This window comes from Notechis scutatus, chromosome 1, assembly GCF_049901735.1.
Source record: "Notechis scutatus isolate UNSWTSFEM ecotype Mainland chromosome 1, rNotScu1.2, whole genome shotgun sequence".
NCBI lineage: Eukaryota > Metazoa > Chordata > Lepidosauria > Squamata > Elapidae > Notechis > Notechis scutatus.
In genome coordinates, this window is record NC_142009.1 from 88,073,863 (window position 1) to 88,095,078 (window position 21,216).

General features: G+C 40.6%; 1 protein-coding gene across 3 annotated transcripts in view; it reads left to right on the plus strand.

The window, feature by feature from the left end:
• Positions 1 to 682: 682 nt before the first annotated feature.
• EPM2A (EPM2A glucan phosphatase, laforin) overlaps positions 683 to 21,216 on the plus strand; it is a 69,861-nt gene continuing 49,327 nt past the window's right edge. For all 3 annotated transcript variants that reach the window (XM_087970456.1, XM_026666224.2, XM_026666226.2), the window contains exon 1: positions 683 to 2,611. In XM_087970456.1, the coding sequence (XP_087826582.1) occupies positions 2,344 to 2,611 (268 nt within the window). In that variant the 5' untranslated portion in view covers positions 683 to 2,343. The remainder of the gene's footprint in view (positions 2,612 to 21,216) is intronic.

Consider the following 21,216-nt stretch of genomic DNA (forward strand, 5'->3'; position numbering starts at 1 on the left):
TATAATTTGAGAAATAACCATCTCTTTAGTAAATCTCCACTCTTAAATAGTTAAGGTGAAAATATGATTTATTAAAATATGCTTTTATTGCTGGAGTTAGCATTTCTCATAGCTTAGTGCAGCAGCCCCCAACCTTTTGGGCACCAGGAACTGGTTCGAAAGAGAGATTTTTCTGCAGACTGGAAGGGCATGGCTTTGCATGCTGCCTGCATCCCATGGATGGGGCTCAGCTTGTTTGCACAGCCTAGTTTCTGGCATGCTGCAGACCTGTGTCAATCCACAGACCAGGGATTGGGAACCCCTGGTTTAGTGTGTCATTAACTGAAAATGTAAATTAAAACTTATGAAGAAAACTTGTATTTTGAAAGCATTTGTTGCTAAATACACTAGTTAACAATATTGCTTGTTACTACTAAACTCCCTATGATTTGTCATAAATTGTTTATTATTTATCATCTATAGGTTTTAAAATTAGAATTTTAAAAACAAAGATATTTTAGAAGGTGAAAGCAATATGACCTGCTAACAATTATTGTTTAGACTTAATATGTTGATCAAACCTATGAACTCTTTAGAACTGTCCATATTCCTGCAATACTATGTGAGCTACAATGTAGTAATTTAACTCCTTATATGTAAATATTATGGTTAAAAAAAAAAAGCACTACACCAAATAATGTCCAGGCTCATGACTTTATTGAAACAGCCAATTTTCACAATCTTTCTCAGAAATAAATGAAGTTTTAGTAATAGTTGGCAACTCTTTTAATAGCAATCAGATGTTTCAGTACCTACTGATCATACAAATTGACTTGAAATAATTTTAGCCTTTAAAAAATTGATCAATTTTGACAATTCAGTTCTAAGTAGCCATCCAAAAGATTATGGCATAAATTTTCCATTATTTTACAAAGCCAGTTCTGCATTTCCCTAAGGCTGTTTACAAATTTAATAAAACTTTGTCCAAATAACAAAAGGTGTTTCTTTGCCAATAGTGTTAAGTGCCAAACACATATAATTTTGGACCCTTCACCTCTGTAAGACTGTTGCATAATATCCAATACCTATGTTTAGCAAGAAATACAATATATATATATATTTCTCATTAAGCAAATGTGCAATAGCAAAATGCATTTGGATATAATCTTACAAAGTGGCAGGATTATGAGAAGTTACATGTGATCAAATGTCATCTATTAGCGTTGCAAAACTACTTCCTGATTTCGTAGGAAGGTTTGGTCTCATATACCTCTACAATACGTGGTTCAAGGTTTTTATAAATTATTTGAGAACACACCATGAAATCCTATATGCTGTCTTCTATGAGAAGACAGAAGAAAAGCTCCAAGAAACCTAATGTAATCTGGATGCCATCGTCGGATCTCATAAGTTTTGAAAATTAGAGGAATATATGTCTATTTCACTAAATGATGGTATTTTCATTCTTTCATCTCAGTCTTTAAAAAGTAACAAACATTTAGAGTGAGCATTTTGAGGATTGAATTGCTTCCTCGGGTGGCTACAAGTTTGGGGGGAATGGGCCGTACTTGGTCTTTAAATGACGGGATACCCTTCAAGAGGAAGGCGAGTTTAGGAAAAGAGATTTCACTGTTCACCGTTAACACAATAGAGATGCTTACTCCCATGGATTAAAAAAAGACACCTCCAATTCCATTGAAACTTATACATCCGCGGCAACTTTTGGAAGGACTCTTGGATCCGCGAGATTTCTGTTTTTGTACTTTTGATTTGGGAGCCTGCCTTCCTTTCTGGCAGCAAGACATTTATTCTGCTTGGAAGTGGGAAAACCAAGGTATTTCCAGTCCCGCTTGGTTAATCTCGACAAATCTAAGCAGAGTCCAGTCTATTTGGGTCTGTTTTATCAAGCCCCCAGGAAATTCCCCCTAAATCAGCGGCGATTTTTCCTCCTGGCAGCTGAGTCGGCGGAGAAAAGGGAAACGCGGGCACTTCTCTCCTTCCTTCCTTTTCCCTCTGCAGGCGGAGCGGAACTCACTGCAGGACAGGGCGGCTTGCCTAGGTCGTACAGACTTCTCGGAACTAGATCCTTCGGGGAATCGAACGGAGAGTAAAGGCCGAATACAGAGGCTGCAACTATGAAACTACAGAAGTTTCTTTGCCGGCCAATCACGTGGCCTTCCTCGGCCAATCCTGCCCACCTTTCTCTTCCCTATACGCTCCACAGAACGTGGCGGCGGCCGGTGACGTCACCGGCACCACCACCCAGGCAGTGGAACGGGGATCCTCCCTGAACGCGCCTCCTCCTCCTCTTCCCCCCTCCCCCCCAGGGTCTTTGCTCTCCGTCTGCTGGGTCCGAGGGCGCCCATGCTGTTTCGTTTCGGGGTGATTCTTCCCGCCCGTCTGGCTGAAGGCGGGACGGTGCTTTGCGTGTCGGGGTCACGGCCGGAGCTGGGTCAATGGGATCCCAAGCGCGCGCTGGTTATGAAGCCCAGCCGGCCGCTGGCTCCTTTGCCTGCTCAGGAACCAGTCTTATGGCTCGGCGAGGTGGCGCTGGCCGGCGAGGAAGAAGCCGCGAGCACCTTTTGGTACAAGTTCCTCAGGCGGCTCGTGACAGGAGACGCCGTCTGGGAAGGTAAACACAAGTCTCGCGCGCTCCCCAGGGACATGGCCGCGCGCGTGCGCGCGCGCCTCCACTAACGGGGTAGAATCCAGCCCGCAGTCACGTTCCCGCGTTACCGTGTCTTGGCTCCTTTCAGCTACGAAGAGGCACAGCGACTACCTCACGTACTGCTTTTTTCTTTTTTTTGCAACAGGAAAGGCGCCCAAGTAAGCGATGAACGGCCGCTCTCCTCCACTCCCAGCTCCTTTAGCGCAAGCTGACAAGAAAGGGTTTATGACAGTTCGCCGTGGCCAACTAACTCATCACAGCTAACTCAGGATAACTTGCCATGACCATCTCTCCATAGGACAGTTGGCTGCAGGACAAGAGTTATACTAATATCAAAGAAACAGAGGAATACAGTCCCGAAAGAAAGGATGCAAAAGGAGGGACAGAATGAAATGTGAATGGCAAAAATTACAATAAAAATGTATTTTCAGTAATTAAATATAATTGTTACTTGACCCACAATGAATTATCCCGTGGCGAGTTGCCCGTGATGAGTTGGCCATGATGAGTTAGCCCCAGCAAGTTGTCTATGGCAAGTTGTCCAATTCCCGACAAGAAATAAGGCAAAGGAGAACCCTTGGGAATTTGGAAGTGTGTGAAAGAGAAAGCTTGCTCTACCGGGTAGACCTGTGCAAAAGATTTAAGAGTCTACTTCTGCCTTTTGCACAGCTTCAACGAGGGCACTGTGGTAGGAAAAATTGAGATTTTGCCTAGAGGAAAAACAACAACAACTGCTTTCCTTGCTGCTCATGACCTCCCTTTGAAGAAACTGGTGGTGAGGCCAAGAGAAGTTATAATAGGAGGAGTCGCTGCTACCTTTTATTGACAGGTGGCCCCAGATTTATTTATTTATTCATCACATTTATGTAACCACCTATTTCACATACATGACATATGATGCTCTCAGAAGAGGCCCAGAGATATTATCAAGCAATAATCTGAGTACTCACTGCTGCCCTGTACTGGCAGCTGGCCCCAAATGCCCCCAGAAGTGTATGTTCCACAGTGAATGTATGACAAGCTGTTGCTGTTTTCAAACCATGAGCAGGATGTTTTGTCTTCCATGATTGTTCTGTACTTTGCCTTTCTTCCAGGAACCCATGGTGGTGGTATAGATTTCCATATATGGTATACTTCCAAAACAGCCCACTGGATAGGTTGGTTGAGAGAGAGTTATTAACCCATCTTCCTCCACTGATTTTCCATGGCTGAAGGTAGACTTGAAACTTTGCCTCCTGGGTCTGGGACCAACATCTTCACCATTACCCTACACTTGATTACCTGTCCTTCCTTTCAGGAATGTTGTATTTAGAGTATGCCCCATATCCCTCTGTGCAATATAGTGGTAAGAACTATTCATTATAATGTGTTGTGAGTAGTTGGTAGCATGCTACAATCAATAGGAGCCAGCATGGATTTGTAAACATACCATTCTACATTGTGTTATTTCCTTCTTTAATGGAGTTACTAGCATAGTAAATTCTGTACTGGAGAATTCTGTAGACAGATTGTAATTAACAAAGCCATGGATGGAATGCTGATTATATTCCCTTTCACAAAATACTAAATTATAAGCTAGCTGATAGACTCGTAGTTGGGTGAACCACCACACCAAAAAATGCTCATTAATGGCTCCAGCTTGGGAGGGGATTATACCTAATGGAGTGCCAGACAAATCTGCAGTTCAACATTTTTTATCAGCAACTGGGTGGGGATGTTGAATCAATATAGACAATCCCTGACTTACATAATGGATTCATAGTCATGCATCATGTAGCCAACACAGTTTTACCATCTTCTTTGTGGCAGTGATTGAATGTTGCATTTGTTAAGAAAACCCATGGTTCGCTAGGGATGCAGTTTTGCAGAAAACTGGAAGTAAATGCTGGGTTTTGGGTAAGCCATTGTAAAACACAGTCACAGGACAGCAGGATGCTACAAATGGCCATAAATGTGATCTGGTTGCCAAGCACTGGAAGTTTGATCACATGACAATTGGGGGGTTACCTTCAGAACTTCAAATCCAGGCCATAAGCAGCCCCAAGGTCGCTCCATTATAAGTTTGATCAGTCTCCAAGCAACTGGTAGTAAGACAAGGGCTATCTGTTTTTAAAAAGACTGCAGATGGCCCAAAACTGAGTGAGGTTGCTAATACTTTAGATAAAAGAGGATATTTTAAAATATCTAGACAAGCTTGAGAAGTGAGCTGAAATGAATGGGATGGAATTTAGCAAGGGAGATTATAAAGTTCTGAACTTGGGCAGGGAAAATATGAGGCCTAAGTACACGTAGCCCTTGAGTTACAACCACAGTTGCACTCAAAATTTCTGTTACTAAGCAGGATAGTTCTTAAGTGAGCTTTGCCTCATTTTATGACCTTTCTCGCCACAGTTGTTATGTGAATCACTTCCTGATTGTATGGGCTGTCAGCCAGCAGAATGTGAAGTATCCCTTTGCTGCAGTCTTGATGTTGTGGTGGCACCTCCAGCAATCAGAGGCTGAGTTAGATCAACCCAGATCTGATCTTCTTTGATCATGTAATGTTCAATGAACCCCTGCCAATTCACATTTATCTGATCATCGTTCTAGTCCTTCTCACTGGCTGATATGACAGGTTGGACTAGTTCCTCACCTCATTGCCACTGAGAATGCAAGTGATAAGATGAATTCACTGCCTTTTCCATATGCAGCATCTAGAAAGTACGAGTATGAGCGAGTCGGCAGGGATAGCTGCATGAATAACACTAAATAGCACCATCTACTAAATTGACCTTATCTTAATTTAGGTTAGGGATGGGGAGATAAGAAAAGATACCTTCTCTAACTTAAGGCAATCTGTAGCCCTTGATCTAAATCTAAAAGTCCTGTTCAATCAATCGTTTGAGACATCTGGTAAGATCACTGTGTTCATGTCTGCTATCTGGGGAGATTGACTCAGAGAAAAAGACCTGTGCAATGCATTTTTGGGGGCAGATGTGCTGGGTCACTGCTTTTCTTATCTTATGGTTCACATTCAAAGCTTCTCCCCATTAATATTAGAAAGAAAGATGTAGTTTCACAGCAAGATGGAAAAGATTGTTTCATCTGCATCATCTGACTCTTTCTCTTTCTGGTATATTCACCTTTTTCCCCCCTGGTGAGTAAGTTGAGAAACTGCAGAAGATAATTCCTGGCTTCATGTCTTAAATCTTAAAAAGGCCTAAAGCCGGGCACTGCTTCCAAGTAAGAAACATTGCTTCCCTTACCACAGCCCCATGCAAGGGAAAAGAGTTGAGTGTAACAGCAAATCAGTGCGACAGTTTCCTTATTTTACTTATATACCTTGCATGGTCTTTGTAGCTTTTCTAATAGCATGCAGGGTGGGATAGGAAACTAACAAGTGTGCTTCACCTGCCCCAAAAGCATGAAAATCAATTTCCTTAATTAAAAAAAAACTTGCTTGCTTCAGCCTTTACCATTACCCTATCCCCAATACACACACACACACACACACACACACACACACACACACGCTTGAGAGAGGCACATGTCCCAGCAGACACATTTCCTTTGTTTTCCCTGGGTTTGCTAATTGGTCTGTTTGTTCTTTCCTAACCATGGGAGGAAGGGAATGTTACCTCTCATTCATGCCTACAAAAATGGATTATAACAGTTGGATTGGTCAGGATGCTTCACTTGGAATTTTAGCCTTAAAAGGAGATCCTTCAAACAGTGAAATATATTTAAAGCTATGTATGTAGAAATAGGTATTTTGTGGTTTCTGTCATTGTACCTTTCTTGAATGCCCCTTCCCTATTTTCCATTTCTCTGTTTTTTCCCCCCTTTCTCATATAAGCAAATAGTCAGCAAATAAAATTAATATCTCCTAAATCCACTAAGTGTCACTATTGTACCAGGATTGAAAATTTCTCTACACAGCATAGTGGGACTAGTACTTGATCGTATTTATAGAATATTAAAATAGTGACTGGTAAAAGATAATACTTTTTATTTTTATTTTGCCTCTTTCAATTATGTATAAGATGGAAGGAATATATTTATAATCTGTTGTATTTTTATACTGCTATAATTCCGAGCAACTACCAGTGGAGTCACAAGTTATACTTAAAATTAAGAATTAAACAATGTAATAAACATAGTCATGACCACCCCTATTTCTTCTATGCCTTATGGAACAACTCGTTGTTTAATAATTTTAAGCAACAAGGACACACACACACACCCCAGTGCAGGTGCTGCAACCAAGAAACATTGCCCTACCCTCAAAATCAACAGATTTTGGCAAGGGTATGAAGGAGGAGAGCAGCCCTGAAACTGCCTAAAGGAAATTATACATTAAAACTCCATTGCACTCCGAAATCTATTGGCAGTCAATGAAATTACTGCAAAATAGGATTTAGATGACTATAGCGACTCTGCTTCGCTGATACATGGACTGCTGCTTTTTTAAATAGATTTCTGGATGGTGCTTCAAAGGCAGCCCCATGGACAACAGGGGACAGACCTTCCTCAAACCATCTAGTTGGTTTGGAAGGAATGGAACCACTGGAGCATAGTGCCTGCAATTCCCAACCCTTGGAGAAAATCCAGGATAATACAATAGTCACTCCCTCCAATGGAGACCCTTACAAAAGCCATTGAACCAAATGTCCAATGCTGTTTCTTAGTATCATTTCTCATTGTTCTTATTGCCACAATGGAGGCTTGAACATGGGCTCCCACCTAATGTTCACTCATTTTCCTGTGTTTGTGCTCCAGTTATCTCTTCTTCATCTTCTAGAAGTTCTCGTAAGCCCAAAATTTGTGCATGAATAGAAAGCAATCATGAATTTCCAAATTCCAGATACCTAGCAGAATTGCTTGCAAGCTGTTAGAGAAAATCCTCAAGTGCCTTTTGAAATCCTCTAGATCTATTAGATGCCTGGGCCATACCATCCAAATATGTCCATCCAGAGGTGGTTATTCAGCAGGTTCTGACCAGTTCTGGAGAACCGGTAGGGGAAATTTTGAGTAGTTCAGAGAAGTGGCAAATACCACCTCTGACTGACCCCACCCCCATCTATTCTCTGCCTCCTGAGTCCCAGCTGATCGGCTGGGTCTTCTTTTGTTGCCCTGCACAGGAGAACAGAGCTGGAAAGCAGGTTAATGGGGTGGGGAGAGAATGGAGATTTTGCAGTATCTGTCAGCCTTCAAGATTTTCTCCCTTTGCTTTGCATCTTTCGGCTGTCATAAGTAACAGGGGGGAGGAGGGGGGACATGGTTATGGGAAGTGAGCTGGAGGTGTTACAAAACAAAACTGTATAAGTTGTGGGGGGGGGGAAGATTCTTGCTTAGGCTTCTATCCTATGCTATGCGCAGCTGCAACTCTATCAAAATATGTCAAGGTTACGGATAGAGGCCTCATCACCAGGTGGAGATGCCCACATGATGATATACACAACTTTTAATTGGATGAGCCAATTGAACTATTGGGGGTGGAAACATTGCCATCACTTTGTATATGTGATTTACACGCCCATTTTCTCAGATTCAGAATTCTTTTGTTGCTACCATTTGATTTCCAGTAAAAGATATCTTTTCTCTAATTAATGGAGTCTAAGTATTTCTTTCTTGGATGGAGCACCAGCTGACAGTATCCTTCCCCTGCCACGCCCACCAAGACATGCCCACCACACCCACCAAGCCATGCCCACAGAACCACTAATAAACAAATTTGAATCCCACCACTGAGTCCATCCACCCCACACAATTTCATTTACTCCAGGAATTATTGGTAGTTCTCTGTAACTATAATATGGTCATAAGTCACGGCAATTGTTGTGGGTCACCACTAATATCAGACCCTGTCTGATATTACAACTCTTTTTTGTGGTGTTCATTAAGCGAACATGGCAGTCACTAAACAAATCCTGAATGTGCGTTTTTTTGCCAGAAACGAAGTAAATGGCAAAAATACAGAAAATCATGATCACATCACAGGAAGTTGCAAACAGCTGTAAATACAAGTTGATTGCCAAGCACCCAAAATGCAGTCACATTCCGGGAGATGGGGTGGCCATAACTTTGGTCACCAAGCAACTGATCATTAAGCAAGGACTGTCTGCACATGACAATCAAAAGGAACTTAGTCTAATGTCCCCCCATATCCTAATCATTCATCAACCATTCCAAAGTAAGCTCAAGGTCTAGCTTGCATTCATTTTTGTGTGTCAGACTAAATATTACATTACTAATGTTCAAAGCAAATTGGCGATAGATAAGGGTCAGTGGAATTCAAGGTGGGCTGGACTTAGATCTCTTGTGGGTGCGAAGGGACTTGAGACTAATAACACATTTGACCCCTCTCTCGGGTTCAGCCTGGTAATCTCCTACAGGTAATCATGCTAGTTATGAACTCCAGGTCCCTTCCTAAAACTTGTCCCTAAGTGCGAAGACTGAATTACCCCAGTACAAGTTACAGATTTTCTTTTTACAGTGACAAAAACCAGAGAAAGTAATTAAACTTTACCTTTTTTTTTTAACTTCACAGGAAGAAAGGAATATTCAATTACAAATGTCAGCAGTAGTTCAGACAAGCCATTCCAGCCATATCAATAGCTTTAAGCATTATTGGTTAGCTTTATTACACTATACTAAAGCATACATATTTCTGTGTCATTAGATCATGGACATGAATAGATTGTATAATATACATTTGAAAGGTCCCTTGAATATGCAATACTAATTTAGTTTCTTCAAACTTGTTTAGAATCTGTTAATAGTGCTTCATAGAAGTGACAGATATTGGGAATTCATCTCTAAGCTGGTTATCTAAATAGATTACAGAATATGGCTTCTCTCTGGTTTCACTCTGGCTCAATTTCTAAACAGCAATCATGTGAGATGGAAACGTAATACTGTTGTCCATGTTCTATCTTTAACCTCTACAAAGTAAGTGGGGGAATTCCAGTACCAGCCAAGAAATCAGGTCTAGGAACTCAGGAAGAGCTGTTATGAGGCAGCATGGTAGCCAGAATGCAAATAAACCCCAAATATGAGAGAGAGTGAAGCAAATATCCTGATGTAATGTGCGATCCTTTTAAGTTTGTGGAACTGGAGCAAGTGGATAAGATCCTCTATAGTCTAAGCATTACCATTTGTCAGTTTAATCCACGTCTGTCCTGGTTCCTACAAGTTGCTAGGTAGGGCATGAACAGTTGGGTAAGGTGTAGTGATACCCACTTTAAAGGCATTTAATCACTTTCCTCTGGTCTCCTAAACCTCTCCTTTAAGAGCAATGCTTTTGAATAGGTGGTAGTCCATCATCTACTGTGATGGAATGTAGACTGGACCCAGTGGTGGGATTCAAATTTTTTAACTACTGGTTCTGTGGGCATGGCTTGGTGGGCATGGCAGGGGAAAGATACTGCAAAATCCCATCCCTTCCCCACTCCACTAACCTGCTTTCCAGCTCCGTTCTCTTATGCAGGGCAACAAAAGAAGACCCAGCCGATCAGCTGGGACTCAGGAGGCAGAGAATAGCTGGGGGCAGGGCCAGTCAGAGATGGCATTTGCCAGCTCTCCAAACTACTCAAAATTTCTGCTACTGGTTCTCCAGAAATGGTCAGAACCTGCTGAATGCCACCTCTGACTGGACCCCCCAAGAGGAAGGGAATGCATTCCAGAGGAACAAGAGACAATTCAGTTTGTGTGAGAAAGAGGGTAAAGATGGCTCTTCCCCAATAATTCCCAGAGTATACGCTTTACATGGCCAGCAATTTGCTTTGGGATTCTGTATATGGGTGAGGAGCAATAAAGAAATCTGCTTTGAAGAATCACAATGGGTTTTTCTTGGTTTTGGGAGTCTGACATCTGTAGAAGGTTCTAGATTATATATTTGAGGTGTGTTGGCAAAGGTGACTGGGTGGTGGTAAGCTGGTGGAAGTCAGCTGGTCACACCGAGGTGACCCTGGCATATTGTACTTACACTCTTGTTTTTCTGGCTGCTTGCTGTCTATTTGGGTTAAGATCCTCCACAACTCTCCTTTATACATTCCAGCTTTATTTTCTCCCTGTGTCCAATATTCCCCTACCTTTCTCCAGCCTCCTCCTGCATCTAATAAAATCTCTCCTCCAACCCCTTACCCACTGTCATACTTGCATTTGTCCCAAAGTGTTGTTCTGAAGCCCTTTTCTACAATACCTCCCTTTTTCTCTATTTCTCTCCCTTTAAACGCACCTGCCCACTTGCCATTTTTCTTGCAAAAACTCTTTCAAATGGACGCACCCTGGCACAATTGCCATTTTTCTTGCAGGGCTCTTCCAAATGGAAAAATGATCTCCTGCGCTCTCCCCCAGCTCCATAATTTCAGGAGTCTGGAGGATGTTTTCATTCTTTAAATAGTTCAAACCCAGTAGCATATCCTTCAACATTTCAGTTTTTATTTCATAACCTCAAATTCATATGTCATATTTGTCATAATCATTGGTTAAAAAAGAGATTGGGGTTTCCTTTGTGTATACCATGGAGACGTAAAGAGAACTGCACTTGTTGGCTTGTTGGAATTTAAGTAAAAGCATTACAGCAGGTGTCCAACCTTGGCAACTTTAAGACTTGTGGACTTCAACTCCCAGAATTCCTCAGCCAGCTGGCTGAGGAATTCTGGGAGTTGAAGTCCACAAGTCTTAAAGTTGCCAAGGTTGGACACCCCTGCATTACAGTCTGAACTTACAAATATGGTCTTTGGAGAAGGAAGATGAATGTGTGGGCAGTATTAAGAAAGTTTGAGATAGGTTCATTTAATTTAACCATATACCAAATACATATATATATATATATATTTAGCATATTACATATATCAAATATAAAAGTTCACCCAATTACTGATGGCCTAGTATATAAATAGCTGAATTTACTGTAACTTTAAGTATTTGTGTTGATGAAGAAGTTTAAAGGATTTTTTTATATTTTATGTTCACGAGTCACGTTTCTGTGATGAGCAGCTACTGTATATAAATATGATAAACAAAGATACTTACATAAGATTTCTTGGGTGATCAGAAATAAACAAATATATATATAACTTATATACAAAAATATACATATTATATTTTATAATATGTTTATATCTTATGTAATATATAACACATGTACTATAATAAACATACATATACACACACACCCATATATACACACATGTATCAGTGGTGGGATTCAAATTTTTTGACTCCAGGTTCTGTGGGCGTGGCTTGGAGGGCATGACAGGGGAAGGATACTGTAAAATCTCCACTCAGAGGTGGTATTTGCCGGTTCGCTGAACTATTCAAAATTTCCACTACTGGTTCTCCAGAACTGGTCAGAACCTGCTGAATACCACCTCTGACACACACACACACACACACATATATAATATGTATATTTCATGTATGCAATGAACATTGTAAAATTAAAACATTGCAAGTGCTACAGTATATGTGCCAAAATCTTTAATGAACCAGTTTATTGATACAACTTGAAATCTGTCCCTATGATTACTTGCCCTACTCATAGTCAGGGACAAAAGTGCATGTGTGTATGTCCAAATCCAATGGACAGAAAGAGTTGGGGAATTAAAGGTTCCCTGCTGAGGCTGCAGTTTACAATATTTTTTAAAAGAGGACAATTGCATTAAAAATGATTAAGTGAAAGATTGTAAATCAAACACTTTGGTTTATTCTTTAAAAGGATTATAAATTAGTGTGAAATCACACATTATTGTATAAAGATGATTGTAGATGGAGTTCTTTCATCCCATATCAGAAAAAAATAGAGCAAGAAAGAAACAAGATGAATTCATAAAAAACAAAGAGCCATATTTTTTTATAGAAACATAAGATACACTGAGGTAAATGAACTGAGGTAAATGAACTCTATTATGAGTCTTTCTTATTATGATGGTTATTTTAGTTCAGGCTTTTCAAATTGTCGTATGGTTTTTAGCTGTTTATAACATTTTTAGATTTTGTAAGCCATCTTGAGTTTATCAGAATGGACAGCTATAATAAATCTAAATAAATGAATATAATACCTTATGGATTTAATAATATTCCTTTTCTGTCACATTAAAGAATTCAGTTCAGTGGAAATGTCTGGAGGATTTATGGTCATCCACCAAGGCTTTCAATGACTTCAACCGTTCCTGCTTTAAAGGTTGTCTATACTTACACTCAAATGGAAACATTATTGTCCAGCTTTTCCCAGCAAAGCCTTGAATATTCAGTGGGATTTTTTGAGTACTATTTGATATACTAAATGGTGTCTCTCAAGATACCTTGTTGACACTGATGATGCCCTCTTGCTGGCAAAGACAGCTGAAAATCTTCTGCGATTTAGGAACACCCCACCAGAACAGTGTTAATATAACCCAAAAGGATCTACTAGGTGCTGAGAGGAAGTTTGAATGTCTCATCCTATGTGAGCCTAAGCACTTGCTTTTGCAAAGGCACCATTAGATTATAAAACTGATTAGCAGTAGAGCAATGCTGCTTCACATCACCCATGCTTAATGTTTGTAATTCTTCATCATCACAAGACATGGTAATAGAGTTAAGTTAAATTAAATGCTATTAACTTAAATTAAAAAGAGAATTAGACAAGTTATATGGCGGATAGTTTTCTCAATGGAATTAGCTATGATAGATAAGGGATGCCCTTAAAATTTTCCTATGGGATGATGATTTCCTGGGAGAACAACAGCAGAAGGCTGTGTCATATTATGTCTGAGTTTCTGGGAGACATACCCATAAAGGATTGGCATAATTCATCAAGATAATCCCTGTATTCTTAAACAACATTTGGGAACAAAATTTCATGAAGAAAGATAACTCTACAAACAAGACAGATTTATCTTACCATCACCACTATCGTCTTTAACAATATTTAAAAGCTTTTTCCCCACTCTGTCTCCCTTTTTAGAATTTTCCCGGATCTTCAGAAATATTTATTTCTGTGATTTAGAATTGCATATATAAAATATGTGTAATATGATAAGAATACATTTTTCAAGATAGCAAATGGAAGCTACTTTTGGGCTGTTCGACCAGTATAAATCAATAAGGCTTAGTGCTCTATGCTTTAATCATTATAAAAACACTCTGACACCATTGAAACAACTGAAAAGCAGGGACCAAAGATTAACCATACCAATAAAGCAATTTTTCTTCTAAACACTACATGTGAGTTGTATAAGTTAAGAAGACTCACTGTCAAGTGGCCTAAACCATCTGTATTTATATTCATAGTTCTTTACTAACAATCACTATTCAGCCATGTTTCAATTGAAATAGACACCTTTCTAAGTAATTTGAAAGTAAATTCTCAAAGACAGGTATCTATAAAAGACTCAAATATCAATATAGAAGCCAAAGGCTGTATCATGTGTTGGCTTTGCTTTAATGGAAAATGTTTCTCTGAAATTAAATTGGGCATCTGATCATAGTCAGTTTCCCATACTAAGCAGAATAGAACAGAATAGAATAGAATAGAATAGAATAGAATAGAATAGAATAGAATAGAATAGAATACTTTATTTGCCAAGTGTGATTGGACACACAAGGAATTTGTCTTGGTGTAAATACTCTCAGTATACATAAAATAAAGATACATTCATCAGGAATCGAGAATCATAAGCTCATGACATCTTAATGATAGTCATAGGGTACAATAAGCAATCAAATCATACTAGGAAACAGTCAATAAAAATTGTAAGGATACAGTTTGAGCTTTCTGAGTTGGCACAGAAAGAACATTCTTTGTTGTGCTTTTTTGATGATGTTTTTGATGTTAGGTGACCATTTTAGATCATGTGATATAGTAGAACCTAGAAATTTGAAGGTCTCTACTGTTGATACTTCACATCATCTCTTATTTCATTCTGGAGGGCTCACTGTTCCATAGGAGCTTTTCAAAGGAAAAAGAAGTTTGAGTAGGTAAGATAAACATGGAACATAAAATCACAAGAATCAAAGGAACCTCAGAGGTCTTCTAGTCCAACCTTCTGCTCCAGGCAACAGACTTTATACCATCCTGGTCAAATGGTTATACAAGCTATTTTTAAACCATCCAGAATTGGAACACCGAATTGGAACACCCACAGCTCCAGGAGGCAAGCCTTTCCACTGATTAGCAATAGTAATAGCACTTAGATTTATATACCACCCCATAATGCTTTACAGCTCTCTCTGGGTAGTTTAAATGTCAGCATATTGCCCCTAACAATCTGGGTCCTCATTTTACTGACCTCAGAAGGATGGAAAGCTGAGTCAGTCTTGAGCCCCATCAGGATCGAATTCCAGGCTGTGGGCAGAGTTTGTCTGTAATACTGCATTTTAACTAATGCATCATCATTATTAATTGTTCCTATTGTCAGAAAATTTCTTCTTACTTCTGGGTTGGATTACTGTTTCACAAGCTTCCATAAAAACAAAGTTTTTTTTCAAGATGAACTTAAATCCCGGTGACTTTATGGCCATATACCAAAATAAGATTCTTTTTTGATTTACCAATTTAGCCTACAGTCCTGGGATTTCCAAGTGGTCTCCCACCTAAGAATTAACTAGATATGAGCCTGCTTGGCTTTTTTCAAGATAAGCTTGGCTAGGGAGGTTTGGTCAGTAAAAATTGTGAGAAGTAAGGGAAACCAGTATTGGATTAGATGGGTTGACAAAATTATAACCTTATTAGTTAGGCTCATCATAGGTTTAGCATGGAAATAAGCTGAACACAATTAATTTTAATGAATCGTAGATTCCCTATTTGCAAAGTTACCTGCTTGCTAAAATTTATTTCTAATTGTAAAATCAATACTCATTCATGGACATGTAGAGCGGCAAAAAATTGAGTTGCCCATTCCACACGTCCCCAACTGAGGATTCAGTATTTGTGAATTCAATGTATACAGCAACTTCATAGAATGTAACTACCATAAACAACAAGAATTGGCTATATTTTACTAAGTTTATTTGACTTATCTTACACCCAACTTTATAGAGGCAAATGTTAGTAATCTCTGAAGAACTGTGCTGTAAGGAAATTGAAAACTGGGCTATTCTGGGACCCCTGGGGGAACATCATCTTCTAAAATGTCTCCTTTCCTTGAGAGTTTACATTAATTCCTTTTCCTTTGGAAATTCATAGAAATTCTGGTTGAGTTGTTTGGAATTTGACTCATACTAGCGTTAATAAAATTTCCTAGGGGATACATGCATGGTGGGATTTACATGAATGGGAAAGAATTAAAAAGAAAAAGCCCTGAAGTAAAGTAACAGAAAGAATGTCAACGGACAGAGAATGAAAGAAAAATCCATTAAGGTAGAAGAAAAATGAAGGAGATATGGAATTAAAAAAAGCTTAAGGAAAGAGATGCAGAATTAGCCACATGTGGACTATATAATGTGATAGAACAAATGGACGCAAGGAAAAAGTGACAGTAAATTACATTTAAGGAAAAAGTATATGAAAATGTAAGGAATTTTGTAAGGGATGTATGGAATGTACCGAAAATATAAAGAAGTGTATATCAGAAAAAAGAGAGGGAACAATGCCTCAGCAGTTAAGCTAAGCTGATCGGCTGACAAACTGACAGCTCGGGTTCAAGACCCGACTGCCGCATGACAGAGTGAGCTCCAGTTTTTGCCCCAGGTCCTGTGCACCTAGCAGTTCAAAAGTATGCAAATGCAAGTAGATAAATAGGTACCACTTCAGTGGGAAGATAACAATGTTCCATGTTTCACCACACGCTCTGTGCTGCAATGTGATCTCATGTTGGCCATATGACCCGCGGAAATGTCTTCGGACAATGCTGGCTCCCTCAGCTAAAAAACAGCATTACCACCTAGAGCATTAAAAACAGCATTACCACCTAGAGTCGGACATGACTGGATAGGGGAAAGCTTTATCTTTTATATAAGTTGTATTATATACTTGAGCGAGGTTCTTTTGATTCCCAACTTACCCACCACAACCATGTGAGACATTCTTTTTCTATGATAGATTTTGGCTATGACGGTTGAGCTTTTTGATCATATCTTTCTCTCTTGCTATATTCTTGTCTGTTCTTCTCTCCTATATGAGCTACACATTGTTCGGAGAACCTTGTTTTAATCTGCTTTGCAATAAAGCCAGTGACTCTTTTTTGATATATCAGCTTGATCGTCTTTCTTACACTTCAGCTATGACTATATGAGCAGTCCTTAGGCACTAAAAAGAGTACTATTTACAAAGATTGATCTGTAAGGCAGACTTTTGTGATTTCTTTGTTCTTTAACACAAGCAAATGGCATAGAAGAATTTTTGAACATTAGTGGAATAACAATGAAGACTTTAAAAGCCAATCTCAAATGTAATGTAACTTTTGAGGGAAACCATTATTTTGCTTTCTAATGTTTGCCATTTACTTTTATTTTGATCTTTTTAGGCATAGAAATAACTCTCTGCATAAGACATCAGGCTGATATTGGATGTTTTGTTTCAGAAATGAAATACAGATATATATTTTTTTGATAGATATGGTGTGCGCTAGGTAGATTTTAGTAGGTTAATTGAATAGAAAGCCAGTTCAATAGCTGAAATAGCTGGAACTAAAAACTATTTATTTTTACCATAAATATTTACAGAAAGTAAACCACTTGTTAAAGAATTGTGTGACACAGGCTGGATATGCGTCTACACAACAGTCAAGAGAAAAAAACCCAATGAGGAGAATTTGTAATTTGTTGAGGGATGGGCATGCAATGGCAAGAAAGGGGAACATATCTGTTCAATTTATATTCATTTGATAAACATTTCAGAAAGATGCAACAATAATGTTTAAACTTGAACTTCGAACTACTTGCCCACAGTTGTTGTATACTACCTGGACCTGCATTTTTTCCAAGTTGGTCAGCTCAATCAATCAATCATTCAATATATAAATTTAGACTACAGCTTAGACACTGATGTCAGAATTACCATGTCAGGTTTCCAAGTGATGAAATCCATTTAAAAAGAAAAGAGCAAAGTCCATCTTCCAAAACAATTTCTTTTATTTAAGAAAGCATCAAATTGGCAGTCTGTTGTAATTCTGTATCTGACACAACCTGGAATTATACCACATAATATTGGAAGTTGGAAACAGCTCCCAAAAGTCACATTCTCCCATAGAAGTAAATCAACGTTGCCTGGTGTCATAAATCTCCATCTCAAGGCCTCAGCAGGGTCAGCTCGTGTTTCCACGGGAAGAAGAATCACCCAGCCTAAACAACTCTCTCTATCTCCGCTCCTTCCACCTTAGGCATGTGGTAAGCCCAAAACCCTTCCCCCCCATAACCAGCAAAGAGAAAGAAAGAAAAGGAATATATATTAAGGCTAAATAAAATGGCTACACGTATGTCAATTTCGAGCTTGACATGCCATCAGAATCACTGGATCAATAGAAACAATTGGTTTTCCAAATTCTTAATAATGGAACTTAGATTTTTTGCTGCTTTTCTCTGCCTTCATGAACAGCTTGGTACTATAAGGAATACCCCAATTACAAGAAGATATTCAAAATCACTCTGCTTGTATATTTCCAAGTTGTAGTAGGGGGATCATACATTTTAAATCAAGGAAGCTTTGGTCAAAATAGTTTCCCAAATCTCTAGGAATCTGAAATGGCTTTAATGGCTTCCGCGATAGAATTTAGAGGTAAGTTCCTTCTTGATCTGTAAACGTAAAACAAAATCTCTATTTGAGCAGAGGGAAAATTAGAAAGCTTTTTCTGATCTGGGTACAATCTTTCACAGCCTAGCTCAGGATGATACTTGAAAAGGAGGAGAGCTTTGTGCTACCAAGCTACACGAATCTGTAGAAAATAGAGCATTCATCAAATTCAGCGGCATGATTATTGATCTTTTGAGGCTGCTTTGAGATCTTAAGAGTGGACATGGGAATGACTTGCTGCCCAGGATATATATCATTCACCCTTTAAAAATCCCCTAATGGCAAAAATGATCAATTTTTTTTGGCCATCACTACATCATTGGAAGGCTTCTTGTGTTATTTCAGCCGGCAGGAAAATAAATTATTGGCCCAATCCAGGGAAAATAGCTCATCTCTGAGGTGAAACAAAGGGATCAATTGTTACGAACTAACTAAATAAACTCATTATTGAAAACTCTTCGAGCTCTGCTCCAACTGCAGGCTCGTAAACCTGCAGCTCGGATTGGTCCGCAAGTAAGCGATCATGATTGGCTGCTTTCGGTTAACCTGATTGGCTGAAAGCGGCCATTCCTGATTGGAAGACTAAGCGCGGTTAAACTCGTTCCCATTGGTTATTGCGGCAGCAGCCAGCTCTATAAAAGAGCTGCTGCTGCCCAAGTGTTTTGCTCTGTTCTGAAGTTACTATTAAAGAGTTGAGTCACTACCCGATGCCTTGTCTCCGTTATTGCGCCCACTCCTCCAAACTTAACACTGGCGACGAGGATGGGATGCGGAGACAATAGAGCCAACTGAGCACTCGCTGTGCACCAAACAGAGCATGTGGCTGAAAGAGCATCAACAACGGTAAGATGGCCAGTGGCGCCATACCACTCGCTCCATTTGACCTGGCTAACAAAGACTGGGACTCGTATATGGACAGGTTCCAGATGTTTTTGGAGACCAACAACCTGAAGGACGCTTCGCCTGGCAAGAAACGAGCGGTTTTCCTGACCCATTGCGGGCCTGCCGTTTTCAAAATGGCTAAGGCACTTGCAAAGCCTGCAGAGGTTAAGTCAATGGATTGGGATAACCTCGCTCCTATTCTTCAGGCCCATTATGCACCCGCGGTGCCAACCCTCATCAGAAGACACAAATTTTACCAGAGGGACCAACGGAAAGGCGAGAGCGTTGGAGACTTCATCGCTGACCTCCGGAACCTTAGTGGACTCTGTGGTTTTTCAAACCTCGAAGAAGCTATGCGAGACCGCATAGTTCTGGGATTAGATGACCACACAGCACAGAGCAAGATCATGGCAAAAGGGGACATCGATCTTGCAGATGTCATCGCTGACGCTACTGCAGCAGAGGCAACCAGGAAGTCGGCCGCTCGAATGCGCTGCACCAACGCACCGCTCCGTCAACTCGCAAATGATACTTCGCCTTTCCCAGAAAAGCACTCAACAACGGCGCACCATGAAGACCTCGAATCCCCATCGGATAGTGAGGAAGAAGAGGTCAACCGACTCCGGTCAGAGCGCGACCAGTGAGACCAGCGAAGCCAAAAACCTTCGCGTCAATGCGCCGGGTGTGGGGCAAATCACCCGCGAGCTGATTGCAAATTCCTCGACGCACTCTGCCGTTCCTGTGGAAGGAGGGGCCATATCGCAAAGGTCTGCAGGAGCAAGCAGGGGTCAAGTCCAATCCGTAGAGAGAACAACTCCCGCCAAGCTACGGGCAGCCCACCCGTGAACCGGGATCGCCTGAATCACCAATGGAACCACTATCACTACAGAAATCGAGCGCCTGCTGCATCAGCTAGACGAGAAGAGACGCATCAAACCATCACCATCGGTCACGCCTCATCCTTGGATGCAAGGAAGATCCAAGTGAGGGTCGCCATTGAGAATCGTCCATGCGTAATGGAAGTAGACTCGGGTTCATCCCTATCAATGGTCTCGTGGAGAACTTTCAAACAGCTGATCCCTGACATCCGCCGTCAAGACCTCAGCACCCAGAAAGTCATATTAAGGGACTATCAGAGAAACCGAATTCCCGTTGCCAGGTCCCGCCACGTCCAGGTCTCCTTTAAAGACCACACCGCAACTCTGCCTCTTACCATCGTCGATCGAGATCGGCCCAGTTTGTTGGGCTTACAATGGTTCGCTCCACTGGGGATTGAACTAGCCGGCATTCACCAGACCGAGAGCAGTGACTGGGAAGCCGCCCTCGTCCAGGAGTTCCAGGACGTATTCACAGAGAAGCTAGGCAAGTACAAGGGGTCCCCCATATCGTTTAGCCTCAGCCCCGATGTTGCGCCCATACGCCTTAAGCCTCGTCGAGTGCCTTTCGCACTCAAGCCAAAGATTGATGAACAATTGGACAAATTGATAGCCCAAGGGGTGTTAGAACAAATCGATCACGCTCGTTGGGAAACCCCGATTGTAACACCCATAAAACCGGATGGATCAATAAGAATTTGTGGGGATTACCGAGCCACCCTAAACCACGCGCTTCAGCAAAGCACTTATCCTGTACCGGTGGTTCAACATCTTCACTCCCTGGGCGGCGGAAAGATCTTTGCAAAATTGGACCTAGCCCAGGCATACCAGCAACTACCCGTAGATGCAGAGACTGCTGAGGCCCAGACTATCGTCACGCACAGAGGTGCGTTTAAATTAATAGGCTCCAGTTCGGCGTGAGTGTAGCACCGGGCATTTTTCAAAGCCTGATAGAGCGATTGCTGCAAGGCATAAAAGGAGTCGTGCCTTATTTCGATGATGTCTTGATAGCTGCTCCCAATAGAGACGTGTTGGAGACCCGACTCAGAGCGGTTCTCCAAAAATTCAAAAACGCCAGGTTAAAAATAAAGAAAGACAAGTGTCAACTTTGTACT